General features: G+C 36.6%; 2 protein-coding genes across 3 annotated transcripts; both read left to right on the top strand.

The window, feature by feature from the left end:
• The first annotated feature begins 446 nt into the window (after nt 1-446).
• nmnat3 (nicotinamide nucleotide adenylyltransferase 3) lies at nt 447-12,412 on the top strand. The gene is made up of 5 exons (XM_067452449.1): nt 447-519; nt 2,615-2,757; nt 5,529-5,712; nt 8,746-8,819; nt 11,681-12,412. Exons 2-5 carry the CDS (start codon nt 2,649-2,651, stop codon nt 12,073-12,075), a joined length of 762 nt encoding a protein of 253 aa, XP_067308550.1. The 5' UTR covers nt 447-519; nt 2,615-2,648; the 3' UTR covers nt 12,076-12,412.
• A 122-nt stretch (nt 12,413-12,534) lies between these two features.
• LOC137089024 (retinol-binding protein 1-like) lies at nt 12,535-24,488 on the top strand. Of its 2 annotated transcripts, XR_010907629.1 has the most exons (5): nt 12,535-14,434; nt 15,211-15,389; nt 18,167-18,268; nt 22,554-22,679; nt 22,827-24,488. XR_010907629.1 is itself a non-coding variant. In XM_067452450.1 (4 exons), the coding sequence occupies exons 1-4, from the start codon at nt 14,362-14,364 to the stop codon at nt 22,602-22,604; spliced, it is 405 nt and encodes a 134-aa protein (XP_067308551.1). In that variant the 5' UTR covers nt 12,535-14,361; the 3' UTR covers nt 22,605-22,709. The 2 variants fall into 2 exon arrangements, 1 of the variants encoding a protein (XP_067308551.1); XM_067452450.1 differs by lacking the exon at nt 22,827-24,488 and having other exon boundaries at nt 22,554-22,709.
• Nucleotides 24,489-26,722: the final 2,234 nt, after the last annotated feature.

The following is a 26,722-nucleotide window of genomic DNA, read 5'->3' as shown; positions in this document are numbered from 1 at the left end:
CTGACGATGTATATCCGTATCCTTATACTGTATGAAGTAACCGTTTCAATAGAGTCGTTATCAATGTCTTTTGCGGCCCATTAGAGTCTGTAATGTACAGAATCTCAGTTCCACATGAATATCATTCACTTCATATTAGGTCTTTAAAGGGATAATTGAGTGTTTTAAGATCGCCTTGCTTTCAGAATTATGCCCTTTGAGAACTTTAATCATCATCAAGACTTGCTCTATCAGATAAAGAACCGACTGTTCATGTCATTTGACTTTGAATGAGTCCTTGTCGTTGGTACAGCTAGAGCAAAGGTCGGCATTATGATTAAATACAGTGTGAAATCAATCGACTCTCTCTTATTGAATCTACTGCCACCTTGTATTTTCGCCACTAGTGGTCGCTGTCGCACTATAGCTAGGAACTGTATTTTTCTATCTCAGTGTTCTTGGGGACATTAATAGTGTAACATACGGCTAACGATTTAGCGTGTAGCATTTGCACAAACTTGGAAGAAATCTTTGGATAAGGTACATATTTACCTTAAACATTTTGTTTATTGCATATCTGTCAGATAGCGGCAGCTGTTTAAGTCATACATTAAATAATTTGGTGTTAAAGCCGTTTTAAAAATGCACTAATCCTAAACTAAACAGTGTGTAACGTTAACTGAGTTTATAGAAGCTCTCAATTTTACCACCTCGTTTTACTGTAACGTTGGTGATTTTTCTGCTTTCCAAACTGTACTGGCTTAATTTTTCCTTATGTTTTTCATATGGTAGTGATATTGAATTGCCTTGGACTATTATTCCAAGGTATATGAATATAATCATGTATTATCAAAGTATGTCAATATACCATCTGTAATCATCAATACGCTAATATTGTACCATGGATAACGTAACTGCTTTAGTATTCCACTGTATATTTTCATTGAAATAGATTTATTATTATTTTATTTAATCACTTTACGTGTGGTCATTCTGACATGACACATTGTGTTACGTGCTAATTCTTCCCTATTTTGTAACCCCTACATCATTAACCTTGTGCCTGCATTTTTTATTTTTGTCAGGCATTTACACACTATGTATTCTGCATCCATCCTTCCATTTACTTATTGTAATAAATAATAGCTGTATGTTTAGAGAGTGTCATTTTGTCAACAAATTGTGGCTTGTCCAGTGTGTAATTTAAATTTGTTGCACTGTATACTTTGGCTTGACATGTTAAACAAATTGAATGCTGACTCCAGTGCTTTCAAAACTATTTTGCTTATAATACTATTCATCACACTATCTAACAGTATGTTCAATTTAGATAAACTGAACATTTTCAGTGTTCAATGAGGGATTCCTCAGACACTAAAGATGGAGAGGAGACTTAGTTGACATAATCATTAACATACATCATAATACTGTTTTTCTATTTGCAATAGGTCATTTTTACATAGTGTGATATTTTTAATGAAACGTGGCCTATTAAATCCAGTTAGCATCAGTTTGACGTCCTGCAAATATCATTAAAATAATTAATTTAATACAATTATAGAAACAAAAACAATAGGCCTACAACAATTTTTTAGAAATCTGATCATCTTCTGCATAAAAATGTATCATGCACAGGAAAATGAATTGCAAAGAGAGCAAAGTCCAGTTTAGGCATTCTACTGTAGCTTATTTGGTATTACCTGTGCATATAACCCTCATCAATCCCGCTTAATTTTAGTGTGAACTTTATAGCTTGTCTTGAATATGAATAGAACACATTATTTGTTCTCAAACAGTTCTTCCATTTCATAGCAAACCATTTAGTTATGTGCTCATATGGCAAATATTAGCTGCCATGTGATTAAAGAGTTAGTTCACCCAAAAATGAAAATTCTGTCATTACTCACCCCATGTCATTCCAAACCTGTAAGACCTTCATTTATCTTCGGAAAACAAATTAATATATTTCTGATGAAAAAGTATTCTGGTCCCGTCATAACATTAAGAATGGACCACCGAAATCACATGGACTTTAATGATGTCTTTACTACCTTTCTAGGCCTTTAAAGTGGTAAATATTGCTGTCTTTGGAGGGCTCACATAGCTCTTGGGGTTCATCAAAAATATCTTAATTTTTCGAAGATGAACAAAGGTCTTTTGGGTTTGGAACAACATTAGGGTGAGTAATTAATGACATAATTTTTGGGTGAACTAACCCTTTAAGGCAGTGGCTATTTGCACTTAGTCCAATAGTTGCTATTTACATTCAGTGAAAATGGCATATTTTCTTAGCAATAATTGCTATTTACACTAAGTGCAAATAGTGTTAGATGTTATTAACACTAAGTGAAAATTAAATATGTTTAAAAGTGAAATAGCACACCATGTGAAAATAGTGATATATTCTATTTACACCATGTAAAAGTAGTTATTTGCGATCACATCAAAATCTAGATCTTTAAGCCTTATGCTTTACTGACTACGCCACTGAAAACTTTGCTATATGCCAATATTTTTTTTAATCTTGTTTTTCCCAACCAGGCATTATCAGGCGGAGCTAGTGCGAATAGCACTTGCCAACAAGGCATGCTATCTGCACTAGGTGTAAATAGTCACTCTGTTTTCTTAATTGTAGTGCTATCCAGTATACTATGGTGTGAGACACTGAAATGGCTGGCCGTATCCCTCTGGTTTTGCTAGCCTGTGGCTCCTTCAACCCCATTACCCACCAGCACATGCGGCTGTTTGAGCTGGCCAGAGACCACATGCACCAGACAGGTTGGCGCCAACTGTTCATTTACTTGAGACTGGCCATCATCTGTTATCAGGCCAAAACTGGCCTCCTTTTCACTGACCCTTTGGGCCTGTCACATTGAAGTGAAGTCAATTGTTATATAACTGCTTTTTTGATTTATTTTTATATTCATTGTAGTCTTAATTATGTTTAAATCAGTGTTATTTTACTTTATTAGAGTTTTATTAATATTTTAAATGAGCTTTTTACTTGTGTCTTCAATAATATTTTTTAGTTTTCATGTTAAATTTAGTTTACATTTTTGTGCATCATTATGTGCTTTTGAATGGAATCTTTTTCTCACAATTCTAAACTAAAATAAACTATATTCACTTTTGAGTTATAAAATCAGAATTGCGTGTGAGAAATGCATCGAGATATAAACTTTCATGCAAGTTAAAGCCCAATTCTGAGAAAAAAATGCACAATTCTTACATTATAATTTCAAAATTGTCTCCTTAAAGGTGCACTGTGTAACTTTCCGTCCGCTAGAGGCATCTATTCAAAACAACGGCGTAGTTTGATGATGCCAAGTTTGAGCGCAGCATCTTTGGACATGTGGTCTTCACCTCACAGCCGGTAGAAGAATCGGGATAGGACTCGGGCAGAAATCATCGTCATCAATGCGGTTATTAACGTTACTGTAGTATGAAGCAGAGCAGGACTGAATGTTGAGGAGCTGATCAAGGCTCCCCTAATGAGATGAACAACGCATGCCTTGCAAGCAGCGGGTCTTTTATTATGACAGGACGGCACTATTTTTGCACTTTTCCGGTCACGAGTTTGAGGTAACGCAGCTCCGTTTATCATATTAGATACATGTGTTGAAAATGATGCTATGACGTATCTTTGTGCGTTTGCTCAGCGGCTGCTGTGACACTTGTTCACACTGCTAAGAGTAAAGTGTTTCTGCAAAATAAAACCGGAAAACGAGGGTAACGCTCCATCAGACTCCATCAGATGCTATGCTCAGACGTCCCGGGTCCTTGGTTGAAATAGCAATTGTCTCACAATTTACAAATAGTTGGACACATTTGGGATATTGTAAGTACTCAACTGAACAAAATATATAACACTGGCCTAGTGGTTTTTAGATATTTTACTGCAAAAATACTACATAGTGCACCTTTAATAACTCATAATTCTGACATTTTCTCACAATTATGCGATATAAACTTGCTAATTTATATATCACAATGGGATACAAAGTCAGAATTTTTGGATTTTTTTTTCTTCCATACTTTTGTCATTTAATTAGTTTTTTTTATATTGCTATTTATGTTTATTTTTATTTTTTTTAAATGTACTACTTCAACTTTAACTTATTTTAGTGTATTGCCAAGGCAACATTTCTCATTGTCATTTAGTACTAATATTTATATTTTATTTAATCTTTAGTTCAATTATTACTAAAGATTTAGTTTCAGTTAATAATAATAACCCTGTTCTAAATATGTGATAAAATACATATATTTTTTTTATGCATAGGCTTTCCTTTTAAGGCTTTCCGCTGTAAGTAATACGCAAGAAATGCAAAGTGTGAATGTTTAATGCTCTTAGCAGAGCTTTTGCATTAAATACATCAGCTGACCTGTGAAAATGTACTTGCATAAGCTCATACCCAAGGTTTACAAGCAAAAAAAAGGCGTTGTAGCTGCTGTAACACTATGTCTACACTGCAAGCAAGTATTTCAAGTTGTGCTGATTAGATTGAAACCTTTTGTGTTGTTGTACCGCTAGCTTGCAGTGCAGTGCAGACATGGTGTAACTGCTCCTCTATTATTATTATTATTATTATTAGCCAAATAGCTTGTATATTATATTGTTCCAAGAAAGTCTGGAGACTTGTTTCGGGTTTGTTGCCATTTTTATGAAAGATTAGATCTGACTTTAATAAAAAATATTGTATGGCTAAATTCTGTTTTATAATGTCTTGCACTTGCAGCTAAATGAGAAAACGGAAAAACAATTGTAGTCTGATGTAAATTCATCTTGGCTATGCAAAATTAAAGCATTATTTAGCAAAGACATTAAGCTTTCAGCAACTCATTAGAGTCTGCCTGTGTATGCAAAGCTTGTGTTAATTTGTGTGCAGTGAATTAGAAACTTTTGCTGTTGCACCTAGAAAAGGAATCAATGTCTATTTAATGATCCAATTATTTACATGTTAAGGCCGATGTTTTAAAGGTGCTGTAAGTGTTTTCTGAGAAACAAGGACCTCTGACCTTTTCTCTTTTGTAACGTCTCTCAGCCATCTTTCTTTCTAATTTTTTGTTCAAATCTCCCTATTGCTCTCTCTCTCTCTTCTCCTCCTCCCTCAAGAGTGTATACACTAGATATGTGACAGTAAGGACATTTTCCCACCGGTTAATCGATGTGTGACAAAACTGGTAATACTGGTATCACCGACTGGGCTTTTAAATCACTAATTCTATTTAACTGAAAGTAACATGCACACATCTGTTAGGTTGAGACTATTGTAGCAAGTCTAGTATACTCCCACTACTGCAGATTGGTCCGATCCACTTTTAACGGCGTTTCTCAGAAATCACTTACTGTACCTTTACACCAAAAGCCTCTGGTGCATTTCGCATAGTATTTTATAATCTCATGCATTGCCTAGGATTCACTCATGTTGTTGTCATTTTTATAATGTTTTAGCTACAGGAACTGTGGTATGCTATAAATCTGATGTCTGATAATGATGTATTTGACTCGATTTGGGTCAGATATGTTGTCGTTCTCCATCTCGCAGGTCTGTATCGTGTGGTGGGTGGTATTGTATCTCCTGTCGGTGATGGTTATGGTAAACAGGGTCTTGTTGCTTCGAAACACCGACTTGCTATGGCAAGACTTGCCCTGCAGAGCTCTGACTGGGTTTCCGTAGATGACTGGGAGAGCCAGCAGGCGGACTGGACAGAGACTGTGGTGGCCTTGAGGTAGGTTGGTAGATATAGATAGATAGAACAATTTTAGCAAATATCCTGCATTGGCGTCTTACCATCACGAATCATGTATCCAGTCAAAAGTTGGACAAGACGAGAAACTTTGTGGAGTTTTTTTAACGCATCTGGGATGCTAAATATAAAGGAATCATTAACAGGTTTTGACAGATGGGGTGCTAAATGCTGATTGCACCTCCATTATCCCAGAAAATCCTCAGAGATTCAGAGCAACTTTGATGATAGAAAAGTTGCCTTTTTTCTTTACTTCAAAAGAACTGTTCAAATTTTAAACATACTGGTCTTATTAAAATAAAAAAAAAGATGTTTATGATACGGAATACAGTTACATGATGTTGACTTTCCCTTCACTTTAATGAACTGATGGTGCACGTTAGGACTTATATCTAGCATATGAATTCCCAGAAGTCTTATTTATATAGTGCAATATATAATACACTGCCGTTCATACACAAACACACGTGTGTCTATATAAAGAATAACCCAGACTGAAAATCAGGTACAGAATATAGATATTCAATTTTAACTCAAAAAATATTCCATGTTGCCATTATATCTTCACATGTCGTTTTATATGTGAATTCACCTTGCATTACCCTCTATGAAGGACTTTACAAACCCGCTGTCATCTTCGAAATATCGGAGCTGAGCTAAAGCCAAAACTTTATAGGAGCTGAATCCTTAAATTCCCTGTGTATGAGATATCAAATAGCCAGGCACTGACGTGGCTCATTCCAGCCCTGCTATCCATCATAACAGCCACCGTTTCCATTCTCCTCGGAATCTGCCACAGAAAATATGAAACACCCTGTCATCCTTTAGTATTTGGCTGCTAGTGGTTGTCGTTTTACACCCGTGCCAAATTCTTTTCCCCTCTTTTTTCGCTTTGGCGGGCCATTCCTCCTCTTGAAGCCCTCAAGAGATAGTAAAGTAACAAGAGACTGTTTAAGTACCCCTCTGAGCACTAAAAATTTTTTATGGCAACTGCTAGCTGTGCCCTTAGGTGGCTAATTAATACTCCGATGCCAGGGAGGAGGAAGGCTGCTCTTGAGCCAGGGGCCCGTGCCAGGGCTTTGTCTTTCTAGGTTTGTAATTTACTTCCTAGCATAACTGGATGAAATTCACAATTGCTTATGTGCCCTTGCAGTTGACCTATGTGTTAAATTACTAGGTTGAGTTTTCGCAACTTTAAAGGACATAGTGCCATATAAGCTCTGTTCTAAAACCCAGTGAGAAGCCTATGTAGGCAGTGTGTTAAGGTGCACTCCTTACAATAAGGCTGCTTCAAAAAGTAAACATCTTATAAGATATATAATTTCTCCCAGCATGGCTTGTATCCTTCGCATAGAATCTATGGGGAGGAGAAAAATCCATCTTAATCCATATCCTTATTTGTTTTTTTTTTTGTTTTTTTAAATGATTGTAAAGAAGACTATTACATTGTTACAAAAATGTATATCTCAAATAAATGCTTTTCTTTTCAACTTTCTACTCATCAAAGAGTCCTGAATAAATATTAAGCAGCAACTGTTTTCAACATTGATATGTTTCTTGAGCACAAAATAATTTACATGCATGCATTTAGCAGATGCTTTTATCCAAAGTGATTTACAAAATAAGAACAAAGCATTCATCCAAGAGCCAGCAATCATTGTAGTACACAATGCTAGGTTTATTAGACAACTACATTAGGAAACCAGCTAGAGAAGAGAATTTGTGTGTGCGTGTAAGTGCATTGGTGGATTGGTGAACAGAGACTGTGGTGGTCTTGAGACGGACGGACGGACGGACGGACGGACGGACGGACGGACGGACAGATAGATAGATAGATAGATAGATAGATAGATAGATAGATAGATAGATAGATAGATAGATAGATAGATAGATAGATAGATAGATAGATAGATAGATAGATAGATAGATAGTATCTATATCTATAAAAAGTATCTATAAAAACTAAATAATTTACATGTATGCATTTAGCAGATGCTTTTATCCAAAGCGTCTTACAAAATAAGAACAAAGCATTCATCCAAGAGCCAGCAATCATTGTAGTACACAATGCTAGGTTTATTAGACAACTACATTAGGAAACCAGCTAGAGAAGGTGTGCGTGCGCGTGCGTGCGTGCGTGCGTGCGTGCGTGCGTGCGTGCGTGTGTGTGTGTGTGTGTGTGTGTGTGTGTGTGTGGGGGCTGGTAATCCCTACGTTATGGGGACAAAATGTCCCCACAAAGATGGCAATATCCGAAATCCTTGTCCTTGTGGGGACATTTTTAGGTTCCCATGAGGAAATCATCTTATAAATCACACAGAAATAATTTTTTTTTTTGAGAAAGTAAAAATGCAGAATGTTTCCTGTGATGGGTAGGTTTAGGGGCAGGGGCAGTTTAGGGGGATAGAAAATTCAGTTTGTACAGTATGAAATTCATTAAGCCTATGGAAAGTCCCCATAAAACATGGAAACACTACATGTGTTGTGTGTATGTGTGTTGTTGCATTGGTTTAAAAGTGTGAAGTCATTAAACGTGCAGTGTGTAGTATTTATGAGGATCTATTGACAGAAATGCAATATAATATACATAACTGTTTTCAATGGTGTATAAAAACCTTACATAATGAACCGTTATGTTTTTATTATTTTAGAATGAGCCATTTCCATCTCCATACACCGCTCCATACTTCACATGTCCCCTTACAGTGAAGTCGCCATTTTGCTCCGGCATGTTTCTACAGTAGCGCTAAATGGACCGCCCGCCACACACTCAGACACACACACACACACACACACGCACACACACACACAGCCCCGCAATTTACACCTATGGTTTTTACACTGCTACGCAACAGAAAAGCTGATTATAGCCTCTTGTGGGAGATTAGACAAGTTAAGATGCAAATCTATAGGCTCATGTAATTCAGTGAGAATGTAAAGCTTCTCCCATATTCATAAGCTGATTATCACTCTTGCTTATCTGCTGTTTGTTTCTCCCTACCTCACTAAACACAGGTACCACTTTGGCCGCATGGCTGCTCAGTACCGCCACAGCAATGACCAGCCCACAAATGAGCAACCAGCCTCTGGTAAGATCCGCCTACCTCTCAGTATGTCTTTGTAAATTGCCACAGAAACTTCTCAACACAATTTGATTTCCTCTAAGCCTCCTCTTTGGCCCAACAGAGCATTTTCTGTCTTTGCTAATCACTTTAGATAAACCCGGTGCATTTAAAACAGACTGTTGTCTTCTCTCTGGCCAGCACAAGCGCTGTTAGGCCCCTTTTCAACAGTGCTTTTATTTGGGGGGTGTTGTAGAGGAGCATGCTAATGAAGTCTAATACCCTCCACAGGATGACTGGGCTTAAGACAAGCGTGCTCGGACTATTAATGAAGCTGAGATTAATAGCCAGGACAACTTTAAAACAAGACAAGTGCCAAGAATGATAGAACACATGCACAGAAAGCCCTGTTATCTTAAAACCTCTCACAGGATCCCTTGATTCTTTGCAAATCCCTTGTTCTGATACAATTTTTTTCATCTTGCGCTTGACAGTAGACTGAAGATAACATAAAAGAGCTCCTCCTCATCCTTTTATTACAATGATAAATAAACATATAAGTTGGAATTAACCTAAAAGACGTTGAAAATCATTGACTTTTTCATAACGAGATCCGTTTAATTTTAGATTTCAAGTTGGATTATCACAGGGATTATTTTTATTAAAATTGCCTTCATGCAAGACCCATTTAGGCGATTTAAAGAAATGTGGTGCTTGCTGAATTAAGCCATTCATGACTGTCTGGAAATATTAGTGATTGTATTAAAATGTGCTCAATGCTTTTGATAACTGTTTTTCATGTATGAGTATGAAGAGGGTGGTCTTTCCCCAGCCCCATGCAGTGTGCACATGCATTTCTTAGGAACTTTAGTGGGCCTGAGAGGTTCATTTCCTGCCCCCTGCAATCCATGTCTGATTAAACAAAAGCCCATGTTGTAATGAAAGAATCAGAGTTAAAAGCATACTATTGATTCGTTCATATGCTATAAATATCACTGCTGAGGTTGAGCCCTAGCATCGCTGGCCATGAAATGATTTCTAATGAAGCGTTGGGAAAAGAAAATGCAAGGAGTGTCAAATATATCATTTTGTGTATGGGATGCTTCGAGACACCATGACATTTTAAAAGATGAATTCAATAAGCATTGTCTTTTGATTGTATTAGCAAATCAAACATAAAAGGAAATATGCAAATCTGTCAACAGGCACAAAATATGCTGAACACAATTTCAACATTATGATTTACAGTATTAAAGTGTTCTAGGTTAGGGAGGATGCGTGTTCATTATTCATTAATATTAATTTGACACTTTTGAGACTATATAGTATCGCTCAATCACTGCAGATGCTATTATTATACTTATTTATTATTATACTTATTATTTGTATGCTATAAATACTACTAATTGAGTCACCATTGACACTGCATAAAGCTGAATGTTGACACTATTTTCTTTTGTAGAGCTGCTTTACAGCTGAAATTTAAGCTGTTTTAAAGTTGATTTATCTGCAGTCTGCCTCTTTGTCGCCATCTCTGTTTGAAACTGGCAATTGCAGTAATTTTCGAAATTATCATCTTTACATGGGTTATGCATCAGCGCGGATGAATCTAATGTTTTGAGGAGTATGTGTGGCTGTCCATCCAGTGTGGATAATGTTCTTCGGAATCACAAATTCTATGTTTTGGGAGAAAACATTAGAATTTTCACCAGAATATGTCATCTGAACAAGTAAATAACATGTCTGACACTTGTTCTGATCAACAACAACAAAAAAAATATTATAATAAATTGCGCTTCCAATTGTGATTTAATCTAACAATCGCTTTTCTCATATCACATCAAAGCGTGCAAATCATTATTATTTATTATTGTTATACTTTGTTCTCAAATTGTTAGTTAACCTCATCAGCATTGCATGACTGTGTATTTAGTGTATTAGCGTTACCTGTAGATTTCAGTTTCTGTACATTCTAATCTTTTGATTTTTACTACTGGTGAAACTTCAGTCATCTGATGATTGTCGTTTGGAACTTTCTGGATTACAATCCGCCATCAAAATGATCAATTTAATTATTCCAGCTGTATTAAGCACTGTATAAATAAAATTGTCTTGAATTGACTTTTAATAAGCTTTTATTGGTATATTTTCAGTTTTCTTTGTTAGTGAGTTTTTCATATGCTTATATATATATATATATATATATATATATATATATATATATATATATATATATATATATATATATATATATATATCATTATATTTCTGTATACCTTTAATGCATTAAGTTTACGTTTTCTAACTAATACATTTTTTTTTCAGCTTTATTTCAAGTATTGAAAATATTTTTTTATAGTTTTAGTTAACATTAACAACACTGGGTGTAAAAAATTATATTATTGCAGGCCTTGAAAGACATAAATGATTAAATTTATTCAGGGGTTAATAAATGATAACATTGAAATTGAAATTTGAAAGCTGTGAATGAGCAATCACATTTATATAGTTCAGAAAAACTTGGTTACTTTTATTACCAACTCATTAAAAAAATGAGCTGTAAGCGATTTTGTATGGATTGGCAGTGATTTAGGTCTTCCAAATTATCGTATCAGTCTCTGTGACAGCCTTAGGCTCTGTACACTGCCATCATTCAAGTTAAGCACCATATTCAGCTTCATAAGTAGTTGTCAGTTTGCTACCACTTCTTTTGACAACTTTGACAGCACTACGATGAAATGCTGCTGCTGCCGCCCTTCAGCTCGATCTTTAATAACAGTTCAGTGGTTCCAAACAGCAAACAGTCCTTATATTAGATTTTAATACATCGAAAAGATAAAAATGACAATATTATACAATCAGTAATGTAATCGATTTCCCCCCTACAGATGTCCCACAGTTGAAGCTGCTTTGTGGAGCGGATTTCATGGACACGTTTAAGGTGCCTGGTTTGTGGAGGGACGATCATATAGAGGAAGTGGTGGGCCGCTTCGGACTGGTCTGCGTGAGCCGTGGTACCCTACAGCCAGACCGGGCTATACATGAGTCCGACTTGTTGTCCAGGCACCGGCAGAACATCTTTCTGGTTCGGGAGTGGGTACACAATGAGATCAGTGCTACAGAGATCCGACGAGCCCTACGTAGAGGCCACAGTGTTAAATATCTTTTACCAGACTCTGTCATTGATTACATAAGAGAGCACAACCTTTATACCCAAGACAGCGAGATGAAGAACAAAGATGTTAAACCACGACCTCTTACCAAGCAAGCAATACAAGACTGATGTAGGCTGTCGGGAATCCACAGCCTGAGGTGGTCAAAAGGCCAACTCGCTCTGAACCGACAAATGCCGACCAATGACAACAGACACTTTGTCGGGTTTTGCCGGATCAATGTGCTACCCTATTCGGCATATGTTGCCGTTGGTTGGCGCTTGTTTTTGCCAATTGAACATGCTCAATCGACATCTGTCGATGCAGTGTGAATTGGTCTTTAACAGATGTTCAGAGAATTCTCACAAGCAAAATCATTTTTATCGGAATCCACACAATTGGGAATATTTCCCCACACAGATTTTGCTTTGAGTTCAAGTTGGTGATATGAACATTGACCAACTGCTTGGTTTAAAAATGACTTGCTTCACTACACTGTAAAAAAAAATATTGTTGGTTTAACTTAAAAGAGTAAGTATCCTGGTTGCCTTAACATTTTGAGTTTATTGAAATTAAAAGTTTGAGATACAATGAAGGAAATTTGTTTAATAAAGAGAAACTCAAATTATTATTGTATCTGAACCACATAAAACATTCGAAAATTCATAAAAATAGCACAATTTGGCATGTTTCACTGCATCATCTCAAATAAAACACACAACTACCTTATATGCTCACAAAATCTTTTAATAATATTTGAATAAAGGTTGTCGACTCTCTTGTCGAAAATTGTATTAACTCAAATTTTTTATTTCAATGAACTCAATTTTAAGGCAATCAGGTAACTTATTTTTTTAAATATTTTTTCACAGTGTAGTATTGGACAAAGTACCTTTTTTACCACATTTGCAAAATTGTCAGTACTGAAGAGATGGATAAAGCACAGGTTTTCCAGAAGTCACTTTCAAACCAGGTATCTTTACGTTGGTCGGCGCGGCGAATTCGTATGACCATCGTGAAAATGGATTCTCATTAGGATCTGCGATTTATTCTGATTTGAATTGGCCTGCAACTTTAAATGTGACCACCAGTCACAAGAAATAGTAAAATACGTTTCAAAATATTAATATTTCCTCTTGCCTGTGAAAGCAGCTTTAGAGGAGTTTTATATTTTGTCTTGTGTAAAGTGAACATTATCCATGACCACGGTTTCCTAGTTCCTATGTGTGGAGAGGGATTTAGGAATTTATCCTCTCTCTGCAGGAGTTAGATTTGCCAGATCACTGCAGAGCTGTAGGTCTATGTTCAGCAGGTCTGAGATTTGTTGACTTTTGCTGAATGTCACAAGAAAGATAAATAACAGAGCCTTTACACTTTGGAGAGCAAACATTGCTTCTTCCATTTCCATTTGCACAGAAAGCGTCATTCATGTTGTCAGGTCCCTAAAGATGTTTCATCAAGCTTTGTCGATAGGGTGGGGTAGGGAGAGTTTGACAAAATAAAAGAGAAGAATGTAGTTTGGGATATTTGAAGTGATGTCTATCTAAATCGTTTCTCTTTGTCCCTGCATCACCGACAGCGCGTTTTGGCTCAAACCGGCTCGTTGCTTTAAGGGTGGTCTTTGCTATGTCGAAGCCTCCTGCTGACAGTCTTTGAGTGTGGAGTTTGGGTTTTAAAAGAATGCCTTTGTTCATGCTGTCTCTAAAGAAAAGCTGGAGGAATTCATTCAACAGAAGCACTTCAAGATGGCCCCTGCGTTGCATAGAAAGGCCGTGTTTGCTGATTCAAAGCATCAGGCAGATGAAAGGAGCGACAATTGAGTTCAATCTTTTATCAAGCACAAACCATAACAAATAGACAAGGTGTATCAATCTACAGAATAAAAAGTTCATCACCTGTAACAATGAAAGATTTTAAAGATGTGTTTTATCTGTGACTGAATCTAAGAGAATTGAAATTGTTATTGTTGTTTATTAAAAAATAAAAAAAAGAATGAATATGAATATTTTCAGTATCAGTAGTAGGGCTAAGTTGTCACAAGTATTGACTATTCATATTAATTAACAAACACTTTAGATCACAAGCTGACAACTTGTCACTGGAAACATACTGAGATCAGTCCTTGTAACAACTAGCCTTGGTCTCTGTTCCAGTCCACTGCACTTTCCGAATCCCATCACCGAGTTTATGTGATGTAATTATGTGGCATGGGATCGTATCCAAGTTTGCGAATTGGATCCGAACTCTAGGGGCGGGGTTTCCAAAACAGTATCCAACTGGGGAAAATGTAATTGACATGTAGTCGGATTATGATGACCGTTTTAAACGAGGGGCTCTTTCAGATGGAAAGCATTTGGTCGCATTGGGAACAGCGCTGTCGGATCTTCTTTGAACAAACCCACTAGTGTTCATCAGAAATGGCTGCTGATTATAATGGCTTCTGGAAAATGATCTTCAATGAGAACTTTGAAGAGTACCTGGAAGCTCTGGGTGAGTTTTACAGCATTAGGTTCCTTAACCTTCTGGTATGCCTCATTTAGGGTAGCACTGAAAATAAATTGAATATACAGGCTAGTTTGTTTAAATATTTATTCCTTAAAGCTGCTACCCGTAACTTTTTTTGCGTTCAAAAAGCTTTTATATGGGGACTATGTCAGACCGGTCTGGTAGGAACCTCTGCGGAGGAGTACAGTCCCTGCGTGACCTGCCATAGACATAAACAGAGAAGTAGCTCCGGCTGCAATGTTCTTCCGCAAGACACCTGCAGTTCTGTTTATTAACCGCTAGAGAGCAACACGTTTAAATATTTTGAATTTTAAATGGACTTCATTGACTAGACTATATTCGGCCCAAAATGATGCACTATTTATTTATATGTAACATAATAAAAATATTAATACAGAAACTTAAAAATACTAAAAGTAATTCAAATCCAGTCATTGGGAGGCAGATTGGCACCATCTGTTGAAAGAAATGTGTAATTATATGTAATAATGTGGCATAACCAAATGCCTATATAAATACATATGGGTGTTTGCTTATAATAGTATTATCAGACATAATTATTAAGAAAAGTACCAATGTGTTTGGACATGTAGTCTACCTTTGTATTCGTCAGATTACCATGGCACATGTCTATGGTAATCATTCAGTAGTGTTGAAATCAGTATTTCCATTCATCACTGTAATGCCGGGGTACCTTTTATAAGCGTAAGGGTTTCATGGGAATCTCATATTTTCACATGGGGTACCATTTTCTTTTCCAGATGTAAATGTAGCTATTAGAAAGATAGCCACCCTGCTGAAACCTGATAAAGACATAACTCAGGATGGAGATCACTTCATCATAAAGACTCTCAGCACCTTCAAGAACTACAACATGGACTTTGTGGTCGGCCAGGAGTTTGAGGAGGATCTGAGTGCAGTGGACGACCGGAAATGTATGGTGAGCGAACTTTCGAGGCAAACATATGGAGGCTTGAGATCTTAAAAACATACTTGTATTGTGAAGCACTCTTCAAAATAACTATAGTCCTATTGGACTCAAGTTAAACACATATGATTCTTCCTTGATGCTTTTTCTTTGCATACACTAATGTTGAAAGTATAGTTTCTATTAAAAAAAATCTCAGGATTTTTCTTACCTTTTAAAAAGCATGTTTAAAGAAATGGGCAAATAGACCTGCGTGGTTTATTATATCCGTTTTCACACACAAAAAAAGTATAATATTCCAATGTCAATAATAATTTTCTTATAAGGTTGCCATTTGTATAATTTCATTGCCCTTGGAAATCACTAACTGTGCATGGCATTTACAGTTCACAATCTCAATTAATGAGAAAAGGGGAAGTGTGAAATGAGAGCAATAATTGGCTCTTTAATCTAATAAGAAGCGTTACTTTCTCTCCTTTAATTTTCTCCTCACTTTTCCTTTGATTTGGAGAAACTTGGTAAATCTTAGACCTGCAATGAGAAAATTGCAGATATAGAGATAATCATATCATGCTTGAAGGGATAGTGTCATAATTTACTCAACCTCGTTGTTGTTCGAAACCTGTATGAGTTATTTTTTTATTTTATTTTTTTCTGTTCTGTTCTGTTGAACACAAAAGATGATATTTTAAAGAATGTTGGTAACTGTTGACGGTAGCCAATGACGATTCAGAATTTAGTTTTTTATAGAAGATACACATTCCCGTCCAGTGCAGCACTACTAACAAATTGTTCAAATAGAATCTATAATAAAACTATACTACACTAATAAGCATTAATTCATGCTTACTAATAGCCAGAATCATGGCTTAATATATAACTCATGAAGAACTAAACCATTTATTAATGATTACTGCATCCGCAACTAATGAAGATTCTGCATGATTACTAGATTAAATAATAAATGAATTGCTATTCATTAAATGTGTCATCATGTATTAAAGGGAAATGAACTGGCTTTTTAATTTTTCATACTATTGTTTGAGGTCAACTTATGACGTTCGCATGGTTTTTACATTCAAAATCATCATAATAAATAAGTAATAAGCTATTTTCTTCCCTGGTTTTGAGGCTCTCTCAAGAAACGGGTTTTAATGGGTGTGGCGCGCAATAAAAACTTGGAAGTAAACGCTCACAGCTAGGATTGGATAATATTTGCATATTTAATGAGCTTCTGCTCCCCCGTGGTCAGTGGGGAAACGGCATTTGGAATTAATCGCCCAGACGCCCACAGGGCTGACAAAATGTCTTTATTAAACAAACACGATTCATCTCTCATCCATGTTAATAATTATGCGCCTCAACAAGTAAAGTCAGAACATAATTATACCTTTGCAAATATGATGAATACGATATGGAAGCTTGTTTCCCCCCAAAAAAAACAAAAAATTGAAATTGCGACTTTTTAATCGTGGAAATTTAATTTTTAATCGCGAACATTTTATTTGCGACTCACAAAATGACTTTTTATAGGCTTATTTTGCATGGTATAGGCTAAAGTTGCAATTGCGTGTTAAAGTTAGAATTGCGATAAAGTCAGAATTCCGAGATGTAAACTCGCAAATGGACTGCATTTAAATGGTAAATGGACTGCATTTATATAGCGCTTTTATCCAAAGCGCTTTACATTTTTGCCTCACATTCACCCATTCATACACCGACGGCGATGTCAGCCATGTAAGGCGCCATCCAGCTCGTCGGGAGCAGCTGGGGTTAGGTGTCTTGCTCATGGACACTTCGACACTTGGTCAGGTGGAACCGGGGATTGAACCACCAACCTTCTGGTTTGTAGACAACCTACATGAACCACTGAGCCACTGCCGCCCCAGTGAGGAAATGTGAGGAAAAAAGTCAGAATTGGGAGTTTATAACTTTATAACACACAATTGCAATTTTATAGCATGCAATTTTGACTTTATAACACGCAATTGGGACTTTTGCGCAATTCTGAATTTGTAACATAAAATTGCAACTTTATAGTGCGCAATTCTGAGAAAAAAAGTCGCGATTACCTTTTTTATTCTGTGGCGAAAACCAGCTTCCATCCATACCGCCAACTGTCTGGTTAAACAACATACTAAAGCTGCCTTTTCATTCTGGAAAAAAATGAACGACTGGAAGTCATTCGTTTCTAATGGAAAGTAGTAGGCCTACGGGAGCTTCATGAGGTATTGCAAAGTATTCTTTAGTGTAGTTTTGTTATAGTTTCCATTGCATGAACAATCTGACAGTAGTGCTGCACTGGACATGACTGTGCCTCCTCTATAAAAAACAAAAAAAACCAGTTCATTGTTCACATACTCTTTCTGATAGAACTCAAAAAAGGCCTGTGAAGTTTTTCCTTGAGTTATAGTCAATAATAATAAAAAAAACACTTAGTAAAGATGTTGTGACCCAGTTTACTCTGAACAAAAATCGCTCACCCCATTCAGTCCACACAGTGCCAGGCATTGTGTTTCTTCATTCCAGCCACTGAATACAGGCAGAGGAATAGGCATTTTCAACATTCTTCTCTTTGTGCGGCATGTAATTACAGCAAACACATTTGCAAGCATGGGTCAAATTAAATTTTCTCTTTGTGTCGATGAAGTATGGATGTTCTCTTCTCCTCCAACTGCTATTGCAAAATCAGTTCTGCTTCCCTGTGTCTTTGCAGTCCTAATGTAACCGTGTATTCTTGCTGTATGTGTAGGTTAAAAAAAAATAGCCTTCACTGTTATGCATTATAGACTACCATCACCTGGGATGGAGATAAACTGGTGTGTGTGCAGAAAGGAGAGATCGAGGGGAGGGGCTGGACCCACTGGATTGAGGGAGATGAACTTCACTTGGTAGGCCAGTTCTCATGCATTTCATTTGTAACATCTTTCATGGTATTCCCTACCAGGTACGAGTTCCGCATACATCTAGTATAAATTCAGAAATAGCCAAGAGCATATGCAGTACAGCATCTCAAGAACTCTACATGGCAGATGGTTGGAGGAAGAGCTATTCTCAAATCTCCAAACTTGAATCCCCTTGATGATGCACCTGAAAAAGCACAACATTGACAGACTGATTCTTTTAATACATTTGAACTTTGTTTAAATAATTATAATGGGCGTCAAACACCATCATTATGAGTTGATAGGATTTTTAAATGAAGTTGACTGGAATATGATAGGTGGCGGTAATAACAACAGATGTTCGGCTTCAGCTGTGCGTTTAATCATGCATAAAAAAAAATCTTGTTTCTGACTGTGTTGCTGTACCATTACCAAAGAACTGGACATTGCTGACACCATCTGGTTGAAAATTATATACTGTGCTAAAGAAAAGACCACTGTTAGGGAACATGTACCATGTTAATTATTATAGCAGAAACAAAACCTACGTGATTTACAGTTCTGTGGCAAACAAAAGAAGATATTTTATAATGTCTGTTTTTTTGTCCATACGATAAAAGTCAATGGGGTCCATTGTAGTCATGTGAGGGTATCAATTATGTTGTGATAATTGTTTAAGCTTTTATCACGGTCTACAATATTTTAAATAAGTCGTAATAAAAGGTTTAATAACTTTTTTCTTATAGCAAAAATAACTCATCCAAAAAATGGATAAACAAATTAAAGTGGAAAATAATTACAAAGCTAACTATAGGTAACACTTTACAGTAAGGTCCCATTTTTTAATATATGACTAGTTAATGCATTAAAGGTGCAGTGTGTTGTATTTATGAAGCTCTGTTGTCGGCCACCATAGCTTTCTATGTGCTTCGAAAAAGAGGATGAGTGGCGGGCTGTTGCCTTTAAAGGTGCAGTGTGTAGCATTTAGGAGGATCTAATGACTGAAATGCAATATAATATACATAACTATGTTATTAGTGGTGTATAAAAACCTTACATAATGAACCGTTATGTTTTTATTATCTTAGAATGAGCCATTTCCATCTCCATACACCACGGGTCCCCTTACTGTGAAGTCACTATTTTGCGCCAGCATGTTTCTACAGTAGCCCTAAATGGACAAACTTCTCTACAGAGCGCTAGTTAGTCTCTGCTGTCTCAGAGGATGAGATCTTTGTCCTGTGTTGGCCACTGTAGATTCTTTATATGTTTTGAAAGGGAGGGGTGAACGGTTGCAAATCACAACCTCACTACTAGATGCTGCTGAAATGTACACAGTCCAACTAACTAATATTACCAATGAGCAAGCTACATTTGTTACAGAAGTTATTATTTTTTTGTTAACATTAGTACACTTGGATCTATTAAATAATACAGTTACTTTTTATTTTAATAGAGAATAAATTAATGTTAAATAATTAACATTAATTAAGATTAATAAATGCGTTAAAGTATTTTTCATTGTCAGTTTGTTAAAGCTGCAGTCCGTAACTTTTTGCAATCTAGTGGTTAATAAACAGAACTGCATGCATCTTGCGGAAGAACATTGCCGGAGCTACTTCTCTCTGTTTATGTCTATGGCAGATCACGCAGAGACTGTGCTCCTCCGCAGCGGTACCTACCAGTCTGGCCTGAAACAGTCCCAATATAAATACGTATTATAAGTGTGCCATAATGATTCGGGGTAAGACAAAAAAACGGTTTGGAAAATTGATTCATTTTGTACATTCTCATTATATAATTTTTGTAAATCTTGAACACAAAAAAGTTACGGACAGCTGATTTAAAGGCACAATATGTAATGTTTCAGCATTAAAAATATAAAAGATCACTATATCGATGTTATATATTTTTTAAAGTTGTGTGTTTACATTATCCCGACAGTTCCAATTAACTTCTAAATCCAGAGAAATTAATATTTTAATTCGAAGACACGGACCGTGTCTTTATTTCCGTTATGTCGCCCGTCTATCACGTCATATCCGCGTTTGCATCTTCCTGCGGAACCGCCAAACTCAAAGAGGAACACTGACAGTATAAGGGGAACACCCGTATAAAAAAGTGGATGATAATGGATCATGACTACTCTTTGCCTGTACGTTTTGCCAGCTCAACAAAGCGCAAACGTACGGGTGAAAAAAATGACCCGGGAAGATTTTGGGACAGTAGAAGAAGCAAGAGACGTGTAAACCTTGGAGAAGCCTTTTAAAGATGGCGAAATCTTGGTGACAAGCTCGGACTGCAGAGATATGCTGATCTCGCTTGCGTTTTAATAAACAGGTCATTTAAGTAACCATTCAGCTAACATAATAATCATATAATCATAACATGCTGTATGTTTGCATATTGCATAGCGATCTTGACCACATTGAGACGCGTTTAGCTGAATACGTATACATTTTGTATTGTATCGGCGTTTCAAACAGGCGGATCCTGTGTTTTTGGAGACTGAAACAGCTATTTTTTTTAAACTGATTCAAAAGTATATTTCTATCCATATATTTGGTGACACGATGATATCGTGTAAAACGCAGATGGACTAGCTATTATTGGTTTTATATGTAGCTGGAGAAAGTAACGTTAGCTTCATATGGTAATATGCCACTATCTTGGTCAATTAATATAAGGTGACCGTCACTTTTATCATATGTTAATACTAGCTACATATAATATTGATTTAATAATGATCTACTAATTCATATATCTCTGAGTTCCAAAATAAATGTTTATTAGAATGATTGATGAACGTGGGGAGCGACAATAAAACAATTAAACTAAATTGAAATTTATTTCCTTATTGAACATAGACAGAATGTTAGACAGAATGTTCGACAAGCGCAGATGCCATGTCAACATATCTATAATTTGAGTAACTCAAATTATGATGCGTGTTTAATATGTCAACATACCAACTTATAGGTATGTTGACATAGCGACCGGCCGCACAACATTCTGTCTCACACATTAGCTAACGTTACTGATAAGTTTGTTAAGTAACGGTAGCTCGCTGCTATTTCATTAGATTGACATTACATAAAGTGAAAAGCCGTAACTAAACGTAACAATAATAGAGATGTAATATAACAATACATTCCCTTGTCATTGAACGTGTTTTCTGCTGGAGATGCCAGATTCGCTGGTTGACAGTAACAATGACAACTCCCATGAGCCCACGCACTTTCCCGACGTCATCAAAGTACGTCTGTTGTTATTATTTTGAATGAGTGACCCCCTAGTGGCCAAAAGTTGCATACTGCACGTTTAACTCATTAGACAATATGACAACACAATTTTTAGATTCAAATATCCAAAAACCACTAAACAGTGTTATATATTGTATTGACTTGTGTACTTACATTATGCCAAATGTTTCCTAGAATGTTTAAATTCAGAGAAATAAGCAGGTCCGTGCGTGGCCTATCAATGGCATCTTAACCACGTTACGCTCGATTTCCGGTTTTATTTTTAAGAAACCATGGAAAAACCAAAGATGCTTTAATATATTATGGCCCAGATTTATGGTCATGATTATGGTCAATGATCCGGCTGTGTCTGTGTTCTTTAATTTTCTTGCTGTCAGTAGATCACGTGCAGAACTTCTCACTCCCATCTGCGTTTTTTGTGGGGGTTTTGGGATTGCGTGCTCACGCTAATTTGCCCTAGTTAGTAAATCTGTCCCTATGTGTTTTATTAGACAGCTGAGCAAATGTTTGGATACATTAATCGACAGAAAACGAATTATTGTTATACAGCTAATCACTGTTAGTCTTATTGTTTAAATCTCGTTTTCTTGATTTACCGCGAGTACCATGTTTTACCATGCCTAACATCGATCTAGCTCACTGTAGTGTGCAGCAAGTGTCTCATAATAGCTGCAGAGCTTTTAAACATTTAAATATTTTGGTGCTAATGAAAAATTTGAATGGCTATTTGAAACATTTAAATACTGTTAATAAATAGAAAGTAGCACAGCTGCTTTGTTTATGGGGTTATTAGTGGGACTGTCGCATTTCTGCTGTTAAGTAAGCGTTCTAAAAAAATGGAATAATTTGTAATAATTATTTACGGTATTTTAAATTGCCCGCGATAACAATATTGTGCATGTTGATTTTTGCATATCGAAAAATAGGAAAGAAGGTTATGTTTTGAATGACATGAGGATGAGTAAATGATAACATAATTTTCATATTTAGGTCAAGTTTCCCTTTAAGTATGTTTTCTTTGTTCGCAGGAGCTGAGAGCTGCTGGGGTTGTGAGTAAACAGGTCTTCAAAAAGGCTTGAACCTGTGCCGACACCGTAAAGTAACACCACCTAATGAACACTTGCAAGGGATCCAGGAAAACCCAACGCTTTAAAGTAAATAAACTCCTGCCACGTTTTCCAACATCTCTCTGTCTGTCTGTCTGTGTACCCCATCATCTCTGCTATTGTGAAAACCAGACAAACACCATCTGTGATAGTCTGTCACAATCTATAAGTGTTTGTTTGTTCTGATCCTCACAGGGAAAGATCTCCAAGCGTCTTTCCTTTGTAGGTGCCGCCGCTTGTCATTTAGATGTTATTTACATTAGTGCTATAGAGAACACTGGGATAAGCCGCTCTGTAAGTGAACCATCTAACAACAGGTGCGTCAGGATATTGTCTTGGATGCAACAAGAAAAGTCTTCAAATTTGGAGCTTCTGTGTACATAAAAGTAATTAGACTCCAGAGAGGATGTGCTGAAGGAAAAATGATGTGACGAGTCTGAGTGCCGCCCAGCTGCTGTCGCTCTGATTGAAGAGCCTGTCAGTCTCTTGGGTTCTGAGCATGGCAGGGTTTTGCTTTCCTTCCCATCATGCCTCAGTGACTGTGCACACAAAAGAATACACAAACCAGTGAAATAAAGAGAACTGCATTGCGTTCTGCTGTTCATAGGCGTCTTAATGTGTTTGTTTGAACTTTCTATCAACGCACAAGTTTGATAAAGGCATACCAGCAAGAATGTAAATTAAATATTTCTGCCGGTTTTGTGTGCATTTGAAAAAATCCAGGTTGGCGTGTTCACTTTTCATTATTGCTGAGATATGCTTCACTGGCTCTGAAGTATTACATGAATATTAAGTGAACTAAGCAGCACACTTACATCCACTTAAGAAGAAAACGAAAGGCAAATAATTGGCAGAGTGTTGATAACTATAGACTGCCAACCAGTAAAATCTGTGCAGCCATTTATTTTCCAGATTTGGTCTTGTCTGTTAGCGGCTTCATGCTGTTCCTTTTAGCTAAAAATGTGCTACCCCACATCGGGTGTCCACTCAACATCCACTTCCTTTTTTCATGCTAATGGCTCCAAATATATTTGTGGGGGTATTAATTTACTTAAAACAGTGATGTGTTTGTACTAGTAACCTGGACCATGTTAAGCACACATTGAAACCTGAAAAAGATTATGCAAGCAAAATAATACATTTTGTACTGTTTCATATTTATCATCATGTGAAAAAAATATAACATGCTTACTAAAAATTCCCCTTCAGAGCAAATTAACAGTTAAACTCATGGTATATTCTTAGGTCCAAAATACTTATGATGATATGTACTATAGGATGTATAGGTCATAATAATGGGAGGGAGAGAATTTTTTTGTTCAATTGAGTAATCAATTTTTCATTCAGCCTTTGATATTTAAAGGCACAATATGTAATGTTTCAGCATTAAAAATATAAAAGATCACTATATCTATGTTATATATTTTTTAAAGTTGTGTGTTTACATTATCCCGACAGTTCCAATTAACTTCTAAATCCAGAGAAATTAATATTTTAATTCGAAGACATGGACCGTGTCTTTATTTCCGTTATGTCGCCGTCTATCACGTCATATCCGCGTTTGCATCTTCCTGCGGAACCGCCAAACGCAAAGAGGAACACTGACAGTATAAGGGGAACACCCGTATAAAAAAGTCTGTATGATAATGGATCATGACTACTCTTTGCCTGTACGTTTTGCCAGCTCAACAAAGCGCAAACGTACGGGTGAAAAAAATGACCCGGGAAGATTTTGGGACAGTAGAAGAAGCAAGAGACGTGTAAACCTTGGAGAAGCCTTTTAAAGATGGCAAATCTTCGTGACAAGTTCGGACTGCAGAGAGATGCCGATCTCGCTTGCGTTTTAATAAACAGGTCATTTAAGTAACCATTCAGCTAACATAATCATATAATCATAACATGCTGTATGTTTGCATATTGCATAGCGATCTTGACCACATTGAGACGCGTTTAGCTGAATACGTATACATTTTGTATTGTATCGGCGTTTCAAACAGGCGGATCCTGTGTTTTTGGAGACTGAAACAGCTATTTTTTTAAAAACTGATTCAAAAGTATATTTCTATCCATATATTTGGTGACACGATGATATTGTGTAAAACGCAGATGGACTAGCTATTATTGGTTTTATATGTAGCTGGAGAAAGTAACGTTAGCTTCATAAGGTAATATGCCACTATCTTGGTCAATTAATATAAGGTGACCGTCACTTTTATCATATGTTAATACTAGCTACATATAATATTGATTTAATAATGATCTACTAATTCATATATCTCTGAGTTCCAAAATAAATGTTTATTAGAATGATTGATGAACGTGGGGAGCGACACACCGCATGTTCCAATGAACAACGTATTGCTGGTTCTCTCATTTACTATGTATTATGTTGGTAATGATAAACTAAATTGAAATTTATTTCCTTATAGAACAGTTGATAGACAGAATATTCCTTTGGGTTAAACTTTAAACTTCGGGTTTCAGGTAGTAACCCGAGAACAAAAAGAACTACAAAGTTCGACTGCTTCCTTAAATTCAGACGTGCGAGCCCTACTATCGTTTGTTTGCCGGATGTTATAGTCATGTCCCAAGCAGCACAGAACAATAAGAAAGCAAAATGTTTTGTTGAAGGAAAGCAAAAAGGAAAAGACACGAGAAAGTGATCGGATTAAAGGCAGGACGAGGTTCAGCACTGGGCCAGCGTTTGCTCGTTGGCGTGTTATTACCTGACACTCAAACATTGAATTTAAGTATCAAAGATTCTGTAAAACTGTAACCAATAGGCTACTATAATGACGCTGGCTTGTAAACGTGAGCATCGCAATCATTTGGTGTTTGAAAAAAATAAAACCCATGAAATTATATTCATATGACATGCTGAAACATATGCCAATTTACTGGTAGTTGATGCCAATTAGTAAATACACAAAGTTTCGACATTCTGGTATGTGTGGAAAGTGATAAACCATGTGTGTTACAACTAACCCTGCGTTAGGTTGTGCCCCGCGCTCCCCCCTACGTGTCTAACTGAACATAACTTAGCACGCTGTCACAGGCTAGAGAAACCTTTGTTTGATGGGATTGTTGGTTCATTGTCCTCAGACAACAGTATAAACATTTTAAAAAGCCACTTTGTTGAGGCTATCCTGTAAGCCTCGGCATGGATGCAACAGGAATCCAAGCTCAAACGTTAGCTTTCTTTTCTCATTTATTATAAAGGTAAAAAGAGTATTTTCCATCGAATGGCTCTTCACCCAGTGTGGCTATAAACAAGTGTCGTTGAGCGGTTGGTGGAAAGGGTGTTCACGGCTATGGTAAGAACCGTGTGTTCCCCGCCATCCACACCTTGTCTAACTAATTACCCCACCTGTAAATATACTCAACTCTCGGTGAAGTGCCACGCCTAGTGCAATGCTCCCTCTAGTGGCAAAAATAGGAAATAAAATTAACCTGTCTAAAAGTGAGTATAAATGGCTCCTACACACTTCATGACCCCTTTAACAAATCCCCCTAACCTAATGATGAATTTATCATTATTAATTGGATTTGAGGCTTCATGCAGGCACACTCTTGAAAGAAAGAAATCTCTTCAAATTTTCACCAGCGCAAAGAATCCTCACTCTGATTCAAAATGCCATATGATTATAACAGCTATTGGAAAATGATCTTAATTTAGAACTCTAATGAGTACCTGAAAGCTCTTGGAGAGTCAATTATGAGTTCAAAAAGCAGGGAATCTTCTGTAGGCTTAATTAGCATTATCACTGCACTGCACTGCACTATAAAACCTTTGAAACATAATTACATTACTGAGTTGGGCTGCATAATCCTACTAAGTATTAATTAAATTAAAGAGTAACAGATATGTTATTTTTTTATAATTGAATTTAACTAATTTTATCCTCATCTATCTACATGTACAAACACTCACCGGCCACTTTATTAGGTACACCTATTTAACGGCGCATTAATGCAAATATCTAATCTGCCAATCCCATGGCAGCAACTAAATGCATTGGGCTTCAGAATTGGGATGAAAGGTGATTTATTTGGCATGGTTGTTGCTGCCAGATGGACTGATCTGACTGTTA

The sequence above is a fragment of the Pseudorasbora parva genome, chromosome 9 (genome assembly GCF_024679245.1).
Source record: "Pseudorasbora parva isolate DD20220531a chromosome 9, ASM2467924v1, whole genome shotgun sequence".
Lineage (NCBI taxonomy): Eukaryota > Metazoa > Chordata > Actinopteri > Cypriniformes > Gobionidae > Pseudorasbora > Pseudorasbora parva.
Note: the sequence above shows the minus strand (reverse complement) of the source record. Positions and strands in the feature narration are given on the sequence as shown.